Here is a 16,954-nt window from a genome sequence, read left to right on the forward strand (position 1 = left end):
GAACAATGACACACTGACACTTGGGGGTCCAGAACAATGACACACTGACACTTGGGGGTCCAGAACAATGACACACTGACACTTGGGGGTCCAGAACAATGACACACTGACACTTGGGGATCCCAGAACAATGACACACTGACACTTGGAGGTCCCAGAACAATGACACACTGACATTTGGGGGTCCCAGAATAATGACACACTGACAATTGGGGGTCCCAGAACAATGACACACTGAGACATGGGGATCCAGAACAATGACACACTGACACTTGGAGGTCCCAGAACAATGACACACTGACACTTGGGGGTCTCAGAACAATGACACACTGACACTTGGGGATCCCAGAACAATGACACACTGACACTTGGGGATCCAGAACAATGACACCCTGACACTTGGGGGTCCCAGAATAATGACACACTGACAATTGGGGGTCCCAGAACAATGACACACTGAGACATGGGGATCCAGAACAATGACACACTGACACTTGGAGGTCCCAGAACAATGACACACTGACACTTGGGGGTCTCAGAACAATGACACACTGACACTTGGGGATCCAGAACAATGACACACTGACACTTGGGGATCCAGAACAATGACACCCTGACACTTGGGGGTCCCAGAATAATGACACACTGACAATTGGGGGTCCCAGAACAATGACACACTGAGACATGGGGATCCAGAACAATGACACACTGACACTTGGAGGTCCCAGAACAATGACACACTGACACTTGGGGGTCTCAGAACAATGACACACTGACACTTGGGGATCCCAGAACAATGACACACTGACACTTGGGGATCCCAGAATAATGACACCCTGACACTTGGGGATCCCAGAACAATGACACACTGACACTTGGGGGTCCAGAAGAATGACACACTGATACTTGGGGATCCCAGAACAATGACACACTGACACTCGGGGATCCCAGAACAATGACACCCTGACACTTGGGGATCCCAGAACAATGACACACTGACACTTGGGGATCCCAGAACAATGACACACTGACACTTGGGGATCCAGAACAATGACACACTGACACTTGGGGATCCCAGAACAATGACACCCTGACACTTGGAGGTCCCAGAACAATGACACACTGACACTTGGGGGTCTCAGAACAATGACACACTGACACTTGGGGGTCCAGAACAATGACACACTGACACTTTGGGATCCCAGAACAATGACACACTGACACTCGGGGGTCCAGAACAATGACACACTGACACTTGGGGGACCCAGAACAATGACACACTGACACTTGGGGATCCCAGAACAATGACACACTGACACTTGGGGATCCCAGAACAATGACACACTGACACTTGGGGATCCCAGAACAATGACACACTGACACTTGGGGGACCCAGAACAATGACACACTGACACTTGGGGATCCCAGTACAATGACACACTGACACTTGGGGATCCCAGAACAATGACACACTGACACTTGGGGGTCCAGAAGAATGACACACTGATACTTGGGGATCCCAGAACAATGACACCCTGACACTTGGGGATCCCAGAACAATGACACACTGACACTTGGGGATCCCAGAACAATGACACACTGACACTTGGGGATCCAGAACAATGACACACTGACACTTGGGGATCCCAGAACAATGACACCCTGACACTTGGAGGTCCCAGAACAATGACACACTGACACTTGGGGGTCTCAGAACAATGACACACTGACACTTGGGGGTCCAGAACAATGACACACTGACACTTTGGGATCCCAGAACAATGACACACTGACACTCGGGGGTCCAGAACAATGACACACTGACACTTGGGGGACCCAGAACAATGACACACTGACACTTGGGGATCCCAGAACAATGACACACTGACACTTGGGGATCCCAGAACAATGACACACTGACACTTGGGGATCCCAGAACAATGACACACTGACACTTGGGGGTCTCAGAACAATGACACACTGACACTTGGGGATCCCAGAACAATGACACACTGACACTTGGGGATCCCAGAATAATGACACCCTGACACTTGGGGATCCAGAACAATGACACACTGACACTTGGGGGTCCAGAAGAATGACACACTGATACTTGGGGATCCCAGAACAATGACACACTGACACTCGGGGATCCCAGAACAATGACACCCTGACACTTGGGGATCCCAGAACAATGACACACTGACACTTGGGGATCCCAGAACAATGACACACTGACACTTGGGGATCCAGAACAATGACACACTGACACTTGGGGATCCCAGAACAATGACACCCTGACACTTGGAGGTCCCAGAACAATGACACACTGACACTTGGGGGTCTCAGAACAATGACACACTGACACTTGGGGGTCCAGAACAATGACACACTGACACTTTGGGATCCCAGAACAATGACACACTGACACTCGGGGGTCCAGAACAATGACACACTGACACTTGGGGGACCCAGAACAATGACACACTGACACTTGGGGATCCCAGAACAATGACACACTGACACTTGGGGATCCCAGAACAATGACACACTGACACTTGGGGATCCCAGAACAATGACACACTGACACTTGGGGGACCCAGAACAATGACACACTGACACTTGGGGATCCCAGTACAATGACACACTGACACTTGGGGATCCCAGAACAATGACACACTGACACTCGGGGATCCAGAACAATGACACACTGACACTTGGGGGTCCCAGAACAATGACACACTGACACTTGGGAGTCCTAGAACAATGACACACTGACACTTGGGGGTCCCAGAACAATGACACACTGACACTTGGGGGGTCCCAGAACAATGACACACTGACAGTTGGGGATCCCAGAACAATGACACACTGACACTTTGGGATCCCAGAACAATGACACACTGACACTTGGGGGACCCAGAACAATGACACACTGACACTTGGGGATCCAGAACAATGACACACTGACACTTGGGGGTCCAGAACAATGACACACTGACACTTGGGGGACCCAGAACAATGACACACTGACACTTGGGGATCCAGAACAATGACACACTGACACTTGGGGGACCCAGAACAATGACACACTGACACTTGGGGGGTCCCAGAACAATGACACACTGACACTTGGGGGTCCTAGAACAATGACACACTGACACTTGGGGATCTCAGAACAATGACACACTGACACTTGGGGATCCAGAACAATGACACACTGACACTTGGGGGGTCCCAGAACAATGACACACTGACACTTGGGGGTCCTAGAACAATGACACACTGACACTTGGGGATCTCAGAACAATGACACACTGACACTTGGGGATCCAGAACAATAACACACTGACACTTGGGGGACCCAGAACAATGACACACTGACACTTGGGGGTCCAGAACAATGACACACTGACACTTGGGGTCCCAGAACAATGACACACTGACACTTGGGGGTCCTAGAACAATGACACACTGACACTTGGGGATCTCAGAACAATGACACACTGACACTTGGGGATCCAGAACAATGACACACTGACACTTGGGGGACCCAGAACAATGACACACTGACACTTGGGGGTCCAGAACAATGACACACTGACACTTGGGGTCCCAGAACAATGACACACTGACACTTGGGGTCCCAGAACAATGACACACTGACACTTGGGGGACCCAGAACAATGACACACTGACACTTGGGGTCCCAGAACAATGACACACTGACACTTGGGGGTCCAGAACAATGACACACTGACACTTGGGGATCCAGAACAATGACACACTGACACTTGGGGGTCCTAGAACAATGACACACTGACACTTTGGGATCCCAGAACAATGACACACTGACACTTGGGGATCCAGAACAATGACACACTGACACTTGGGGTCCCAGAACAATGACACACTGACACTTGGGGGACCCAGAATAATGACACACTGAGACTTGGGGATCCCAGAACAATGACACACTGACACTTGGGGGTCCCAGAACAATGACACACTGACACTTGGGGGTCCCAGAACAATGACACACTGACACTTGGGGGTCCCAGAACAATGACACACTGACACTTGGGGGTCCCAGAACAATGACACACTGACACTTGGGGGTCCCAGAACAATGACACACTGACATTTGGGGGACCCAGAATAATGACACCCTGACACTAGGGGGTCCCAGAACAATGACACACTGACACTTGGGGATCCAGAACAATGACACACTGACACTTGGGGATCCAGAACAATGACACACTGACACTTGGGGGACTCAGAACAATGACACACTGACACTGAGGGATCCCAGAACAATGACACACTGACACTTGGGGATCCAGAACAATGACACACTGACACTTGGGGATCCAGAACAATGACACACTGACACTAGGGGTCTCAGTAGGGGATCGGTGGGGTCCCTGGGATGGAGCTCTGAGCTTAGAAAGGATACTTTGTATATTTTCTCTCTGATAAGAATACAATTATCGGCTCCTGGCAGGATGTGATGGATGCGGTAATAAATCTCTGATGGGGAGGAGTCAGTCTTCTGATCTCCGATGGGGGAGGGGTCAGTCCTCTCCTAGGTCCTCACACAGAAGAGAGATCTATGAGTTTCTCACCTCTCATCTCTCCGCTATGGGATCCCTGGCTGTGCTGCTGGCTGTCACCTCCCCGGTGAGTGTCAAAGAAGCTTCTTCTACAGTCTGAGCTCCAATTCTTCTCTGCCTGGAAAGTCTCCTCCATGTTATCCAATGTGTCTGTGCACACTATAGGAGTTCTCAGGAGTTTACAGGCAGAAAAACCTGGGGTGTGTGTGTTTGTGGGGGGATCTCTATCCTATCCCCCCTGTGTGATCTCTATCCCCCCTGTGTGATCTCTGTCCTATCCCCCCTGTGTGATCTCTATCCTATCCCCCCTGTGTGATCTCTATCCCCCCTGTGTGATCTCTATCCTATCCCCCTTGTGTGATCTCTATCCTATCCCCCTTGTGTGATCTCTATCCCCCCTGTGTGATCTCTATCCCCCCTGTGTGATCTCTATCCTATCCCCCTTGTGTGATCTCTATCCCCCCTGTGTGATCTCTATCCTATCCCCCTTGTGTGATCTCTATCCTATCCCCCCTGTGTGATCTCTATCCTATCCCCCTGTGTGATCTCTATCCTATCCCCCCTGTGTGATCTCTATCCTATCCCCCCTGTGTGATCTCTATCCTATCCCCCATGTGTGATCTCTATCCCCCTGTGTGATCTCTATCCCCCTGTGTGATCTCTATCCTATCCCCCCTGTGTGATCTCTATCCTATCCCCCTGTGTGATCTCTATCCTATCCCCCCTGTGTGATCTCTATCCTATCCCCCTGTGTGATCTCTATCCTATCCCCCTGTGTGATCTCTATCCTATCCCCCTTGTGTGATCTCTATCCTATCCCCCTTGTGTGATCTCTATCCCCCTTGTGTGATCTCTATCCCCCCTGTGTGATCTCTATCCCCCCTCTGTGATCTCTATCCCCCCTCTGTGATCTCTATCCCCTTGTGTGATCTCTATCCTATCCCCCCTGTGTGATCTCTATCCCCCCTCTGTGATCTCTATCCTATCCCCCTGTGTGATCTCTATCCCCCTGTGTGATCTCTATCCTATCCCCCTTGTGTGATCTCTATCCCCCCTGTGTGATCTCTATCCTATCCCCCTTGTGTGATCTCTATCCCCCCTGTGTGATCTCTATCCCCCTGTGTGATCTCTATCCCCCCCTGTGTGATCTCTATCCCCCCCTGTGTGATCTCTATCCCCCCACTCTGTGATCTCTATCCCCCCTGTGTGATCTCTATCCCCCCACTCTGTGATCTCTATCCCCCCTGTGTGATCTCTATCCTATTCCCCCTGTGTGATCTCTATCCTATTCCCCCTGTGTGATCTCTATCCTATTCCCCCTGTGTGATCTCTATCCCCCTGTGTGATCTCTATCCCCCTGTGTGATCTCTATCCCCCCTGTGTGATCTCTATCCCCCCTGTGTAATCTCTATCCCCCCCCTGTGTGATCTCTATCCCCCCTGTGTGATCTCTATCCCCCCTGTGTGATCTCTATCCTATTCCCCCTGTGTGATCTCTATCCCCCCTGTGTGATCTCTATCCCCCCCTGTGTGTTCTCTATCCCCCCTGTGTGTTCTCTATCCCCCCCTGTGTGTTCTCTATCCCCCCCTCTGTGATCTCTATCCCCCACTCTGTGATCTCTATCCCCCACTCTGTGATCTCTATCCCCCCTGTGTGATCTCTATCCCCCCTGTGTGATCTCTATCCCCCTGTGTGATCTCTATCCCCCCTGTGTAATCTCTATCCCCCCCCTGTGTGATCTCTATCCCCCCCACTCTGTGATCTCTATCCCCCCACTCTGTGATCTCTATCCCCCCACTCTGTGATCTCTATCCCCCCTGTGTGATCTCTATCCCCCCTGTGTGATCTCTATCCCCCCTGTGTGATCTCTATCCCCCCTGTGTGATCTCTATCCCCCCACTCTGTGATCTCTATCCCCCCTGTGTGATCTCTATCCCCCCTGTGTGATCTCTACACCCCCTGTGTGATCTCTATCCCCCTTGTGTGAACTCCGTGCTCAGGTGATACAATGTTACCTGCAGAGTCTGCCATGTGTGCAAACATTGTACACACTGAAGGAGGGGTGGGGGGCAGTGATCAGTCAGGGTGTACTATACGGCGGATGAGGCTGGGGATAGCTATGGGGCAATTATATTTCCTTGTTCGGTGAATTTCCAGTCATGTGGTGGGATCTCTGTATGATGGTGAGATCTGTGTAGGGGATCTCTGGGATCTCTGTGTGTTGGGGATCTCTGTGTTTGTTGGGGGTCTTTGTGTTGGGGATCTCTGTGTTGTTGGGGAGTCTCTGTGTTGGGGGGTCTCTGTGCTGGGGGAACTTTGTGTTGTTGGGGGGTCTCTGTGCTTTTGGGGGGTCTCTGTGTTGTTGGGGGATTTCTGCATTGTTGGGGGATAACTGTGTTGTATGGGTTTCTCTGTGTTGGGGGGGGGGGGTCTCTGTGTTGTTGGGGGTTCCCTGTGTTGGGGGGGTCTCTGTGTTGTTGGGGGATCCCTGTGTTGTTGGAGGATTTCTGTGTTGTTTGGGGATCTCTGTGTTACATAGTTACATAGTTTGTGAGGTTGAAAAAAGACATCAGTCCATCCAGTTCAACCTATGATGTGTGTGTGTGTTTGCCGTTAACCGTACATTGTATACCCCTGTATGTTGTACATTGTATACCCCTGTATGTTGTACATTGTATACCCCTGTATGTTGTACATTGTATACCCCTGTATGTTGTACATTGTATACCCCTGTATGTTGTATATTGTATACCCCTGTATGTTGTACATTGTATACCCCTGTATGTTGTACATTGTATACCCATGTATGTTGTACATTGTATATCCCTGTATTTTGTACATTGTATACCCCCTGTATGTTGTACATTGTATACCCCTGTATGTTGTACATTGTATAGCCCTGTATGTTGTATATTGTATAACCCCTGTATGTTGTACATTGTATAGCCCTGTATGTTGTATATTGTATAACCCCTGTATATTGTACATTGTATACCCCTGTATGTTGTACATTGTATAGCCCTGTATGTTGTATATTGTATACCCCTGTATGTTGCCCATCTAATCGTTTTTTGAAGCTATCGATGCTCCCTGCTGATACCACTGCTTGCGGAAGAGAATTCCACATCCTTACCGCTCTTACAGTGAAGAACCCCCTGCGTACTTTAAGGTTAACCGCCTTTCCTCTAGTTTTAGTGAGTGGCCACGTGTCTTATTGTATTCCCTTTCTCTGAATAGTTTGTTCCTTATGCTAGGGTCGCCAGTACAGTATTTGTACATTGATATCATATCCCCCCTCAATCGTCTCTTCTCCAGAGAGAAAAGGTTCAGTGCTTGTAGTCTTTCCTCATAGCTGATGTCCTCCATTCCCCTAATTATTTTTGTTGCCCTTCTCTGGACTTTCTCCAGTTCCAGCACATCCTTCCTGAGGACCGGTGCCCAGAACTGGACAGCATACTCCAGATGTGGCCGGACCAGAGTCTTGTAGAGCGGGAGAATAATCTCTTTATTTCTGGAGTGAATCCCCTTTTTTATACATCCCAGTATTCTGTTGGCTTTGCTTGCAGCGGCTTGGCATTGCATGCCACTGCCAAGCTTGTTGTCTACCAGTACCCCCAGGTCCTTTTCCATCCTAGACTCACCCAGAGGTTCCCCCCCTAGTGAGTAGCTTTCTTTCTGGTTTCTGACGCCCAAATGCATTACTTTATTACTTTACATTTTTCAACATTAAACCTCATCTGCCATGTAGTTGACCACCCCCCCCCCCCCCTTTATTTTGTTCAGGTCCGCTTGTAAGGTTTCCACATCCTGCATAGAAGATATTGGCATGCTTAGTTTAGTATCATCCGCAAATACTGAGATTGTAATCGATATCCCCTCCTCTAGATCATTTATGAATAAATTAAACAGGATTGGTCCCAGGACAGAACCCTGGGGGACCCCACTTTCCACACCCGCCCAACCGAGTTGTTGGAGGATCTCTGTGTTGGGGATCTCTGTGTTGTTAGGGGATCTCTGTGTTGGGGGATCTCTGTGTTGTTAGGGGATCTCTGTGTTGGGGGTCTGTGTTGTTAGGGGATCTCTGTGTTGGGGGTCTGTGTTCAGTAATCGTCCTTTAGTGACCACACATCAGGCAGATTGCAGTCAGCGGAGGGATCTCTGTCTCTCAGTGTGTATTTCTATGTTGGATTCTGAGTGCTGAGTTGGTAAATATTTTCCAGGAGAAGAGATGACATTTCCTGTGTTGTTGGGGAGTCTCTGTGTTGTTGGGGGGTCTCTGTGTTGGGGATCTCTGTGTTGTTAGGGGGTCTCTGTGTTGGGGAGTCTCTGTGTTATTGGGGGGTCTCTGTGTTCTTGGAGGATCTCTGTGTTGTTGGGGGGTCTCTGTGTTGGGGATCTCTGTGTTGTTGGAGGGTCTCTGTGTTGGGGAGTCTCTGTGTTATTGGGGGGTCTCTGTGTTCTTGGAGGATCTCTGTGTTGTTGGGGGGTCTCTGTGTTCTTGGGGGATCTCTGTGTTCTTGGGGGATCTTCGTGTTGTTGGGGGAAACTCTGTGTTGTTGGGGGTTCTCTGTGTTGGGGTGTCTCTGTGGTTTTGGGGGATCACTATGTTTTTGGGGAATCTCTGTGTTGGTGGTTCTCTGTGTTGGGGGATCTCTGTGTTGTTGGTGACATTTCCTCTACTGATCTCCATGGATCGCCCCAGAGGTTGCCAATCAGCTCGTCTAGTAGTCCAACAAAATGTATTTGAGTTAGATAAATACCTGAACTACATAACACTGAACAGTTTATGGGGGATGTATAGGCAGTATATAGGGGTGTAGTCAGTAAAGTCAATGTATAAAAGGTATAGAAGAATATAGGCATTATACAGATGGTAAAGAGGGGTACAGGCAGAATGAAACATATAGGGGGATATAGGCAATATACAGTTGGTGTATATTTAGTATCTAGGTGGTATGAGGGCAAATATAGTATATAGGGAGTACAGGCAGTAAATGTGTGGTATGGATGGTAGGGTTTTTTTATTTGTGTGTGTAGATAGATAGATAGATAGATAGATAGATAGATAGATAGATAGATAGATAGATAGATAGATAGATAGATAGATAGATAATCATAGATAGAGAGAGAGAAATATGGGTGATATATGGGGTTAGAGGCAGTATCAAGGGAGGCAAAGGGTGTATAGGTGGTACAGGCAGTATATAGGTGGTTTAGGGGGGTAGCGTATAGACAGTATGTGAGTGGTATGTGGGTCATTGGTATTAATAGATGGCATAAGGTGGTATAGATAATGTAGAAATGGTATATGCAGAATACTGGTGGTATAGGCAGTATATAGGTAATGCAAGGGGATAAGATGCAGTATAAAGTTGGTATGGCAGTATAGGCAATATATGGGTAGAAGAGGCAAAATATAGGTGATAAAGGGATTATAGACAGCATATAGGTGGTATGAAAAATGTAGTCAGTATATTGGTTTAGGGGTATAGGTAGTATATAGAGGTAATAGGGAGAATGTAGGTAGTATGGGGTTTATTGGTAGTATATGGGTAGTATAGGGGCTTTAGGATGTATAAAGGTAGTAGAGGCAGTGTATAGGTAGTATAGGGAGAATATGCAGTATATAGGTAATGTGGTTAAAATATGGATAATATAAGGGTGGTATTAGGAGGGAGTGTATAGGCAGTATATAGGTAGTATATAGATGGTATTAAGAGGGAATGAATATATAGGCAGTAGGTGGTGTATGTGATGTATAGGTATTATATAGGTGGTGTAGGATGTATAGGTGATATACAGTATATGTTGATATAAATAGTATGTATTGTATAGGTAGTTTATATGAGGTATACAGTAGCTAGTATATAGGTGGTGTAGGTAGTATACATGTAGTGTATGTGGGTCCAGGAAGTGTCTATGAGGTATAGGTAGTATATATTAGGTATACGGTAGGTAGTATATAGGTGGTATAGGGTGTATAGGTAATATACAGGTAGTGTATGTGGGTACAGACAGTATATATGGTATAGGTAGTATATAGATGTTTATTTGAGGTATGGGGAAGGCAGTGAATTCTGTCTGTCACATGGGATGGAGTAGCACTGATTCACTATGTGAAACTGGACTGCAGAGCTGGCACTCAGTACACTGCTGATGCTTTTCACCTCTCACCTGTACTGTCAGTTGCAGGGCGGAGGTTTTTACATTTTCAGGTGACAATGGGAAGCAATAATTGTTGGGACAGAAATGAATCCACCAAACTTTCTCCTCCATGTTTTCTGCTGATCGCTGATTTCCCAGCATTCCCTCTGATCTCCACTGTGCTGGAATTTTAAGCAGTAAATAAAACTATGAAAGAGATCTGTCGGAGCATATACCTGTGTGAGAAGCCTCCGATGGAAGCTGCCACTCTAGGATCTAAATGCTCACAAAGTGAGGAGAAGCACCGCAGATGGGGCGGAATCTCATCTCTCTCCAGCTTTGCACACACAGGAGTCAGGTTTTTGGCTCACAAAGGAAATCTTTTTTGGTTCTTTTAGTCACATTGTGAGTCATTGTAATGTTTGCTTCAATATCATTCCTGATGTTACTTTATTGATTACATGCTTGCTGTTCCATATTTCCGTTTGAAGCCCAAACACTTTGTAGTAGAGATAGAAGAGTGATGTCTTGAAAAGACAATGTTCTCCATTGAGTCCTCTCCTTTTATTATTGTTGTTTGTTTGTTTTTAAAGTATTTTGTCTGATATAAATAAATTGATGTTTGATTCCACTTGACTGACTCACTGCTTCTATTCCCACCATCAACTACTCCTTTGCTAAAATAAAACTTTTAAAATTAGTTTTGAACTTTCCTACTTATAGTTTGAGGTCATGTCTGAGGTTTGAGGTCATGTCTGAGGATCGAGGTCATGTCCGAGGTTTGAGGTCATGTCTGAGGATTGAGGTCATGTCTGGGGATTGAGGCCATGTCTGAGGATTGAGGTCATGTCTGAGGATTGAGGTCATGTCTGAGGTCTGAGGTCATGTCTGAGGTCTGAGGTCATGTCTGAGGATTGAGGTCATGTCTGAGGTTTGAGGTCATGTCTGAGGATTGAGGTCATGTCTGAGGTTTGAGGTCATGTCTGAGGATTGAGGTCATGTCTGAGGTTTGAGGTCATGTCTGAGGATTGAGGTCATGTCTGAGGTTTGAGGTCATGTCTGAGGTCATGTCTGAGGATTGAGGTCATGTCTGAGGTTTGAGGTCATGTCTGAGGATTGAGGTCATGTCTGAGGTCTGAGGTCATGTCTGAGGTCTGAGGTCATGTCTGAGGATTGAGGTCATGTCTGAGGATTGAGGTCATGTCTGAGGTCTGAGGTCATGTCTGAGGATTGAGGTCATGTCTGAGGTCTGAGGTCATGTCTGAGGTCTGAGGTCATGTCTGAGGATTGAGGTCATGTCTGAGGTTTGAGGTCATGTCTGAGGATTGAGGTCATGTCTGAGGTTTGAGGTCATGTCTGAGGATTGAGGTCATGTCTGAGGTTTGAGGTCATGTCTGAGGATTGAGGTCATGTCTGAGGTTTGAGGTCATGTCTGAGGTCATGTCTGAGGATTGAGGTCATGTCTGAGGTTTGAGGTCATGTCTGAGGTTTGAGGTCATGTCTGAGGTCTGAGGTCATGTCTGAGGATTGAGGTCATGTCTGAGGTTTGAGGTCATGTCTGAGGATTGAGGTCATGTCTGAGGTTTGAGGCCATGTCTGAGGTTTGAGGTCATGTCCGAGGTTTGAGGTCATGTCTGAGGTTTGAGGTCATGTCTGAGGTTTGAGGTCATCATGTCCCATTGTTCTTCATCTGAACTTCATATTGATAGTCCTGTCCTCCTGAACCCTTCATGTACAGGAAACTTTCCTCTTGTCCATCCTTTCCCTTCTTTCCTCCAGACTTTACATAATGTCTCCTGATATGTTCTATCTCAGACCTTTCACCATTATTTGTTACCCGTCTCTGGACTCGCTCTATCAGATCAATATCTGTTTGTAAGTGAGATTTCCAGAGCTGGACACAGTATTCTAAATTAGGTCCAACTAAAGATCTATATAGAGGAATCAGGACCTCCTTCCTACTGCTGGGGACCCCTCTAGTGATAGAAAGATCTATATAGAGGAATCAGGACCTCCTTCCTCCTGCTGGGGACCCCTCTAGTGATATAAAGAGCTATATAGAGGAATCAGGACCTCCTTCCTACTGCTGGGGACCCCTCTAGTGATATAAAGAGCTATATAGAGGAATCAGGACCTCCTTCCTACTGCTGGGGACCCCTCTAGTGATAGAAAGATCTATATAGAGGAATCAGGACCTCCTTCCTCCTGCTGGGGACCCCTCTAGTGATATATAGATCTATATAGAGGAATCAGGACCCCCTTCCTCCTGCTGGTGACCCCTCTAGTGATTTAAAGATCTATATAGAGGAATCAGGACCTTCCATCCTCCTGCTGGTGACCCCTCTAGTGATATAAAGATCTATATAGAGGAATCAGGACCTCCTTCCTCCTGCTGGGGACCCCTCTAGTGATATAAAGATCTATATAGAGGAATCAGGACCCCCATCCTCCTGCTGGTGACCCCTCTAGTGATATAAAGATCTATATAGGGGAATCAGGACCTCCTTCCTCCTGCTGGTGACCCCTCTAGTGATATAAAGATCTATATAGAGGAATCAGGACCCCCTTCCTCCTGCTGGTGACCCCTCTAGTGATTTAAAGATCTATATAGAGGAATCAGGACCTTCCATCCTCCTGCTGGTGACCCCTCTAGTGATATAAAGATCTATATAGAGAAATCAGGACCTCCTTCCTCCTGCTGGGGACCCCTCTAGTGATATAAAGATCTATATAGAGGAATCAGGACCCCCTTCCTCCTGCTGGTGACCCCTCTAGTGATTTAAAGATCTATATAGAGGAATCAGGACCTTCCATCCTCCTGCTGGTGACCCCTCTAGTGATATAAAGATCTATATAGAGGAATCAGGACCTCCTTCCTCCTGCTGGGGACCCCTCTAGTGATATAAAGATCTATATAGAGGAATCAGGACCCCCATCCTCCTGCTGGTGACCCCTCTAGTGATATAAAGATCTATATAGGGGAATCAGGACCTCCTTCCTCCTGCTGGTGACCCCTCTAGTGATATAAAGATCTATATAGAGGAATCAGGACCCCCTTCCTCCTGCTGGTGACCCCTCTAGTGATTTAAAGATCTATATAGAGGAATCAGGACCCCCTTCCTCCTGCTGGTGACCCCTCTAGTGATTTAAAGATCTATATAGAGGAATCAGGACCTTCCATCCTCCTGCTGGGGACCCCTCTAGTGATATAAAGATCTATATAGAGAAATCAGGACCTCCTTCCTCCTGCTGGGGACCCCTCTAGTGATATAAAGATCTATATAGAGGAATCAGGACCCCCTTCCTCCTGCTGGTGACCCCTCTAGTGATATAAAGATCTATATAGAGGAATCAGGACCTTCCACCCTCCTGCTGGTGACCCCTCTAGTGATATAAAGATCTATATAGAGGAATGGGGACCTCCTTCCCCCTGCTGGTGACCCCTCTAGTGATAACCAAAGTGACTAGTCTCTGTTCTGAATGAACCCCATTTAGTCACACTCTGTTATCTATTCTTTAGCCAGTTGCATATCCACTGAACCACTGAGGGGTTAAGTCTTGGATTGTACAAATCTTTTTTATGTGATAATTCTGTAATTCTGCGGAAGTGTATGAAATGCTTTGCTGAATTAGAAATATGCGATGTCCACAGCACCACCCTGACCACAACATTGGTGATATAGTCAAAATATCTATCAAATTAGTGTGACCCGATCTTCCTGCAGTAAAGCCGGGCTGCTTTGCGTCCAGCGACTTTTGTTATTTTATATTTGATCAATGATACTTTTTTTTAGCAGCACATTCTTAATTTTACCCCCACAGATGTTAAACTCGCTGGCTTGGAGTTCCAGGTTCTACCCTTCTTGTAGATAGGTACAGCTTTAGCTGTCCACCAGTCATGGGGAATTTCCCTCATTAGAAGAGATCAATCGAATAATAAGATCAGTTAATGGTCCAACAACTATATACTGAAGTTCTAGAACTCTGGGATGATCCGTCAGGACCCAAGCCAGTTCTTCTGCCACCTCTGTTTTGGAAAGTGAACCTTCAGCAATAGAACCAATATGACCCCAAACTTGTCATTTACATCTCAGAAGACCGAAGAGAAGTCTTTGTATAAACGATCGGATACCTCCAACTCTCCCACAACATGAGTAGTGTGCCCAATGAACAATTAGGTTCTGTCTGGGTACTTCTTTTTAATTGCACTAACATTTTTCAGGAGGAGCTTTCTGGATGTTCCCCCTTCTTCAAGGTTTAAGCAGAACTAATTAACAAAGTTCTAGCAGGGAGAGGGCTATGGACTGGGAGGGAGTAATAGAGAATAGTCACAGAGTAGAGGGGGGTTGCTAATAACGCTGTTGAATAATGATTTAGAAAACTGAGGTCCACATTTAGTTTATTATCTTTTGTGTCAAATAGAATTATCGATCTTAAGCCCCGTACACACGTACTGATCGTCGGCCGAACGATCGGCGGTCTTTTGTCCAAGGCTGTCGTGTCTGTTGAAAACTGCAAAAGACTGCACACGAGTTTTGTCGGCCAACAACAGCCGACTGCAGAAGTGATGTCATGTGATGGTTAACTTTCCTTGTCTTTTTTCTTTTCTGAGCATGCCCAGTCTTGCTAATCTGCTGTCTGTCGGCCGAAATCTGTACTGACTGGCGAACAATCGGCCGTTCTGGTGTTGGCCAACAAAAATTTTAAAGTCTGCATGACAGATTTTGTTCGGCTGTCGGAAGCATCATACTAACAAGCCTACAATCGGCCGATCGGTCGGCAGCCGAATATTTACGGCCGACAATCGGTACGTGTGTTACGGGGCTTTAGTTCAAAAGTTTTCCTTTCCTGAGTAGTTCTGAATTTCGCTTTCCTGAGTAGTTCAGAAGTTCACTTTGGGAACTAATGCCCCATACACACGTGCAGATTATCTGCAGACTTTTGTCTGCAGACTTACCTTTTCTATGTAGTGCAAGGGCCTGCCGGATTGCATACAAATTGAAAGTGTTTAGGTTTGACCTCATATTATATGGTTTTGGTAAGTCTACAGACAAAAGTCTACAGATAATCTGCACGTGTGTATGGGGCATAAAGCATTCATGTCTTCCATAGTGTCTGGTTTTAAAAACTGAAAACTACAAAAAAAAAGACAGCGCTCAGTGGCTTCATATGAGCTGAGAGTGTAAATAGCTGCAAAGATCCGCAGTCAATGATTGATTAACACACACTGGTAGTTTATTTATAACAATAAATGTGTGCAAACCTTACCATGCTGACACCAATGGGTCCCTGTGTCCTCAGCAAGGAAAGCCATGGGCAGGCGCAGACCAGTGCCGGCACAAGGTCATCCAGAGCTCAGGGCAAGGATGCCAAACTGCACCCCTCCTTCCCTTAGGTTTAGGGTCAAGGTGCCCCCCATCCCTGCAATAAACCATTGCTCCCAGGGCAACCGCACCTCCTGCCCCAACCCTTGTCCTTGCCCAGGCGCAGACCACCATGTCCACAGAGAAGTAACGGGCTGCAGAGAAAGCCAAGCTGGACCTGGGCTGCGTGAGCGGATGTCGTCACTCGAGCGTCACAGTGGGTGGGCACAGTGGCCCATCGGTGCCCGAGTCAGCGTGGTAACATTTGCATACCGTTTATTTCCTCCAATTGTTACCAATAATCTACAAGTGTTTATAATCAATTATTGACTGTGGATCTTTGCAGCTATTTACACTCACAGATTACACCAGGCCACTCAGCGCTTTCTTTTTTTGTTGTTTTCAGTTTCCCAGCATCCAATCCAATGTTATCTGACAGCCGCACAATTGAGTCTTAACCATACAATTGTGCCTTTTGTTTCTTATATACACAAACAGTGGTGGATTTACAGCTATCAGAGCCTGGAACCAGCTTTTGGTTTTGAAAACTGATGTCCCACAGGTGTGCAAAATCAGCTCCCTATTGCTCTTTAATGTTGTATTTGTGTAAATTCCTCATTGTTTGTAATTTCTGTCCTGTATCACCAACGTGAGATCCTTCACTGCATTTTTAGTGTAGCCATGTTGTCCTCATAGGGGCTATGATGTCAATTTAGTCTTTGGTTGGGCTGTAGTTAGCTTAGACTGATTGTATAGTTGTTCACCTGGTTTTTCCCTAAGCTTGTGAATTCTCACTGTGGCCAGTAGGTGTCGCTGGTATCACTGGTCATG

The 16,954-nt window shown here is 46.9% G+C and overlaps 1 protein-coding gene across 1 annotated transcript in view; it reads left to right on the forward strand.

Moving 5' to 3' along the window:
* Nucleotides 1–4,603: 4,603 nt before the first annotated feature.
* Nucleotides 4,604–16,954, forward strand: part of SCTR (secretin receptor) — a 53,138-nt gene continuing 40,787 nt past the window's right edge. Inside the window, exon 1 of the mRNA XM_082261919.1 lies at nucleotides 4,604–4,683. Coding sequence (XP_082118045.1) covers nucleotides 4,645–4,683 — 39 coding nt within the window. The 5' untranslated portion in view covers nucleotides 4,604–4,644. The remainder of the gene's footprint in view (nucleotides 4,684–16,954) is intronic.

Source organism: Pelophylax lessonae (assembly GCF_965119305.1).
Source record: "Pelophylax lessonae genome assembly, chromosome: 6".
Classification (NCBI taxonomy): domain Eukaryota; kingdom Metazoa; phylum Chordata; class Amphibia; order Anura; family Ranidae; genus Pelophylax; species Pelophylax lessonae.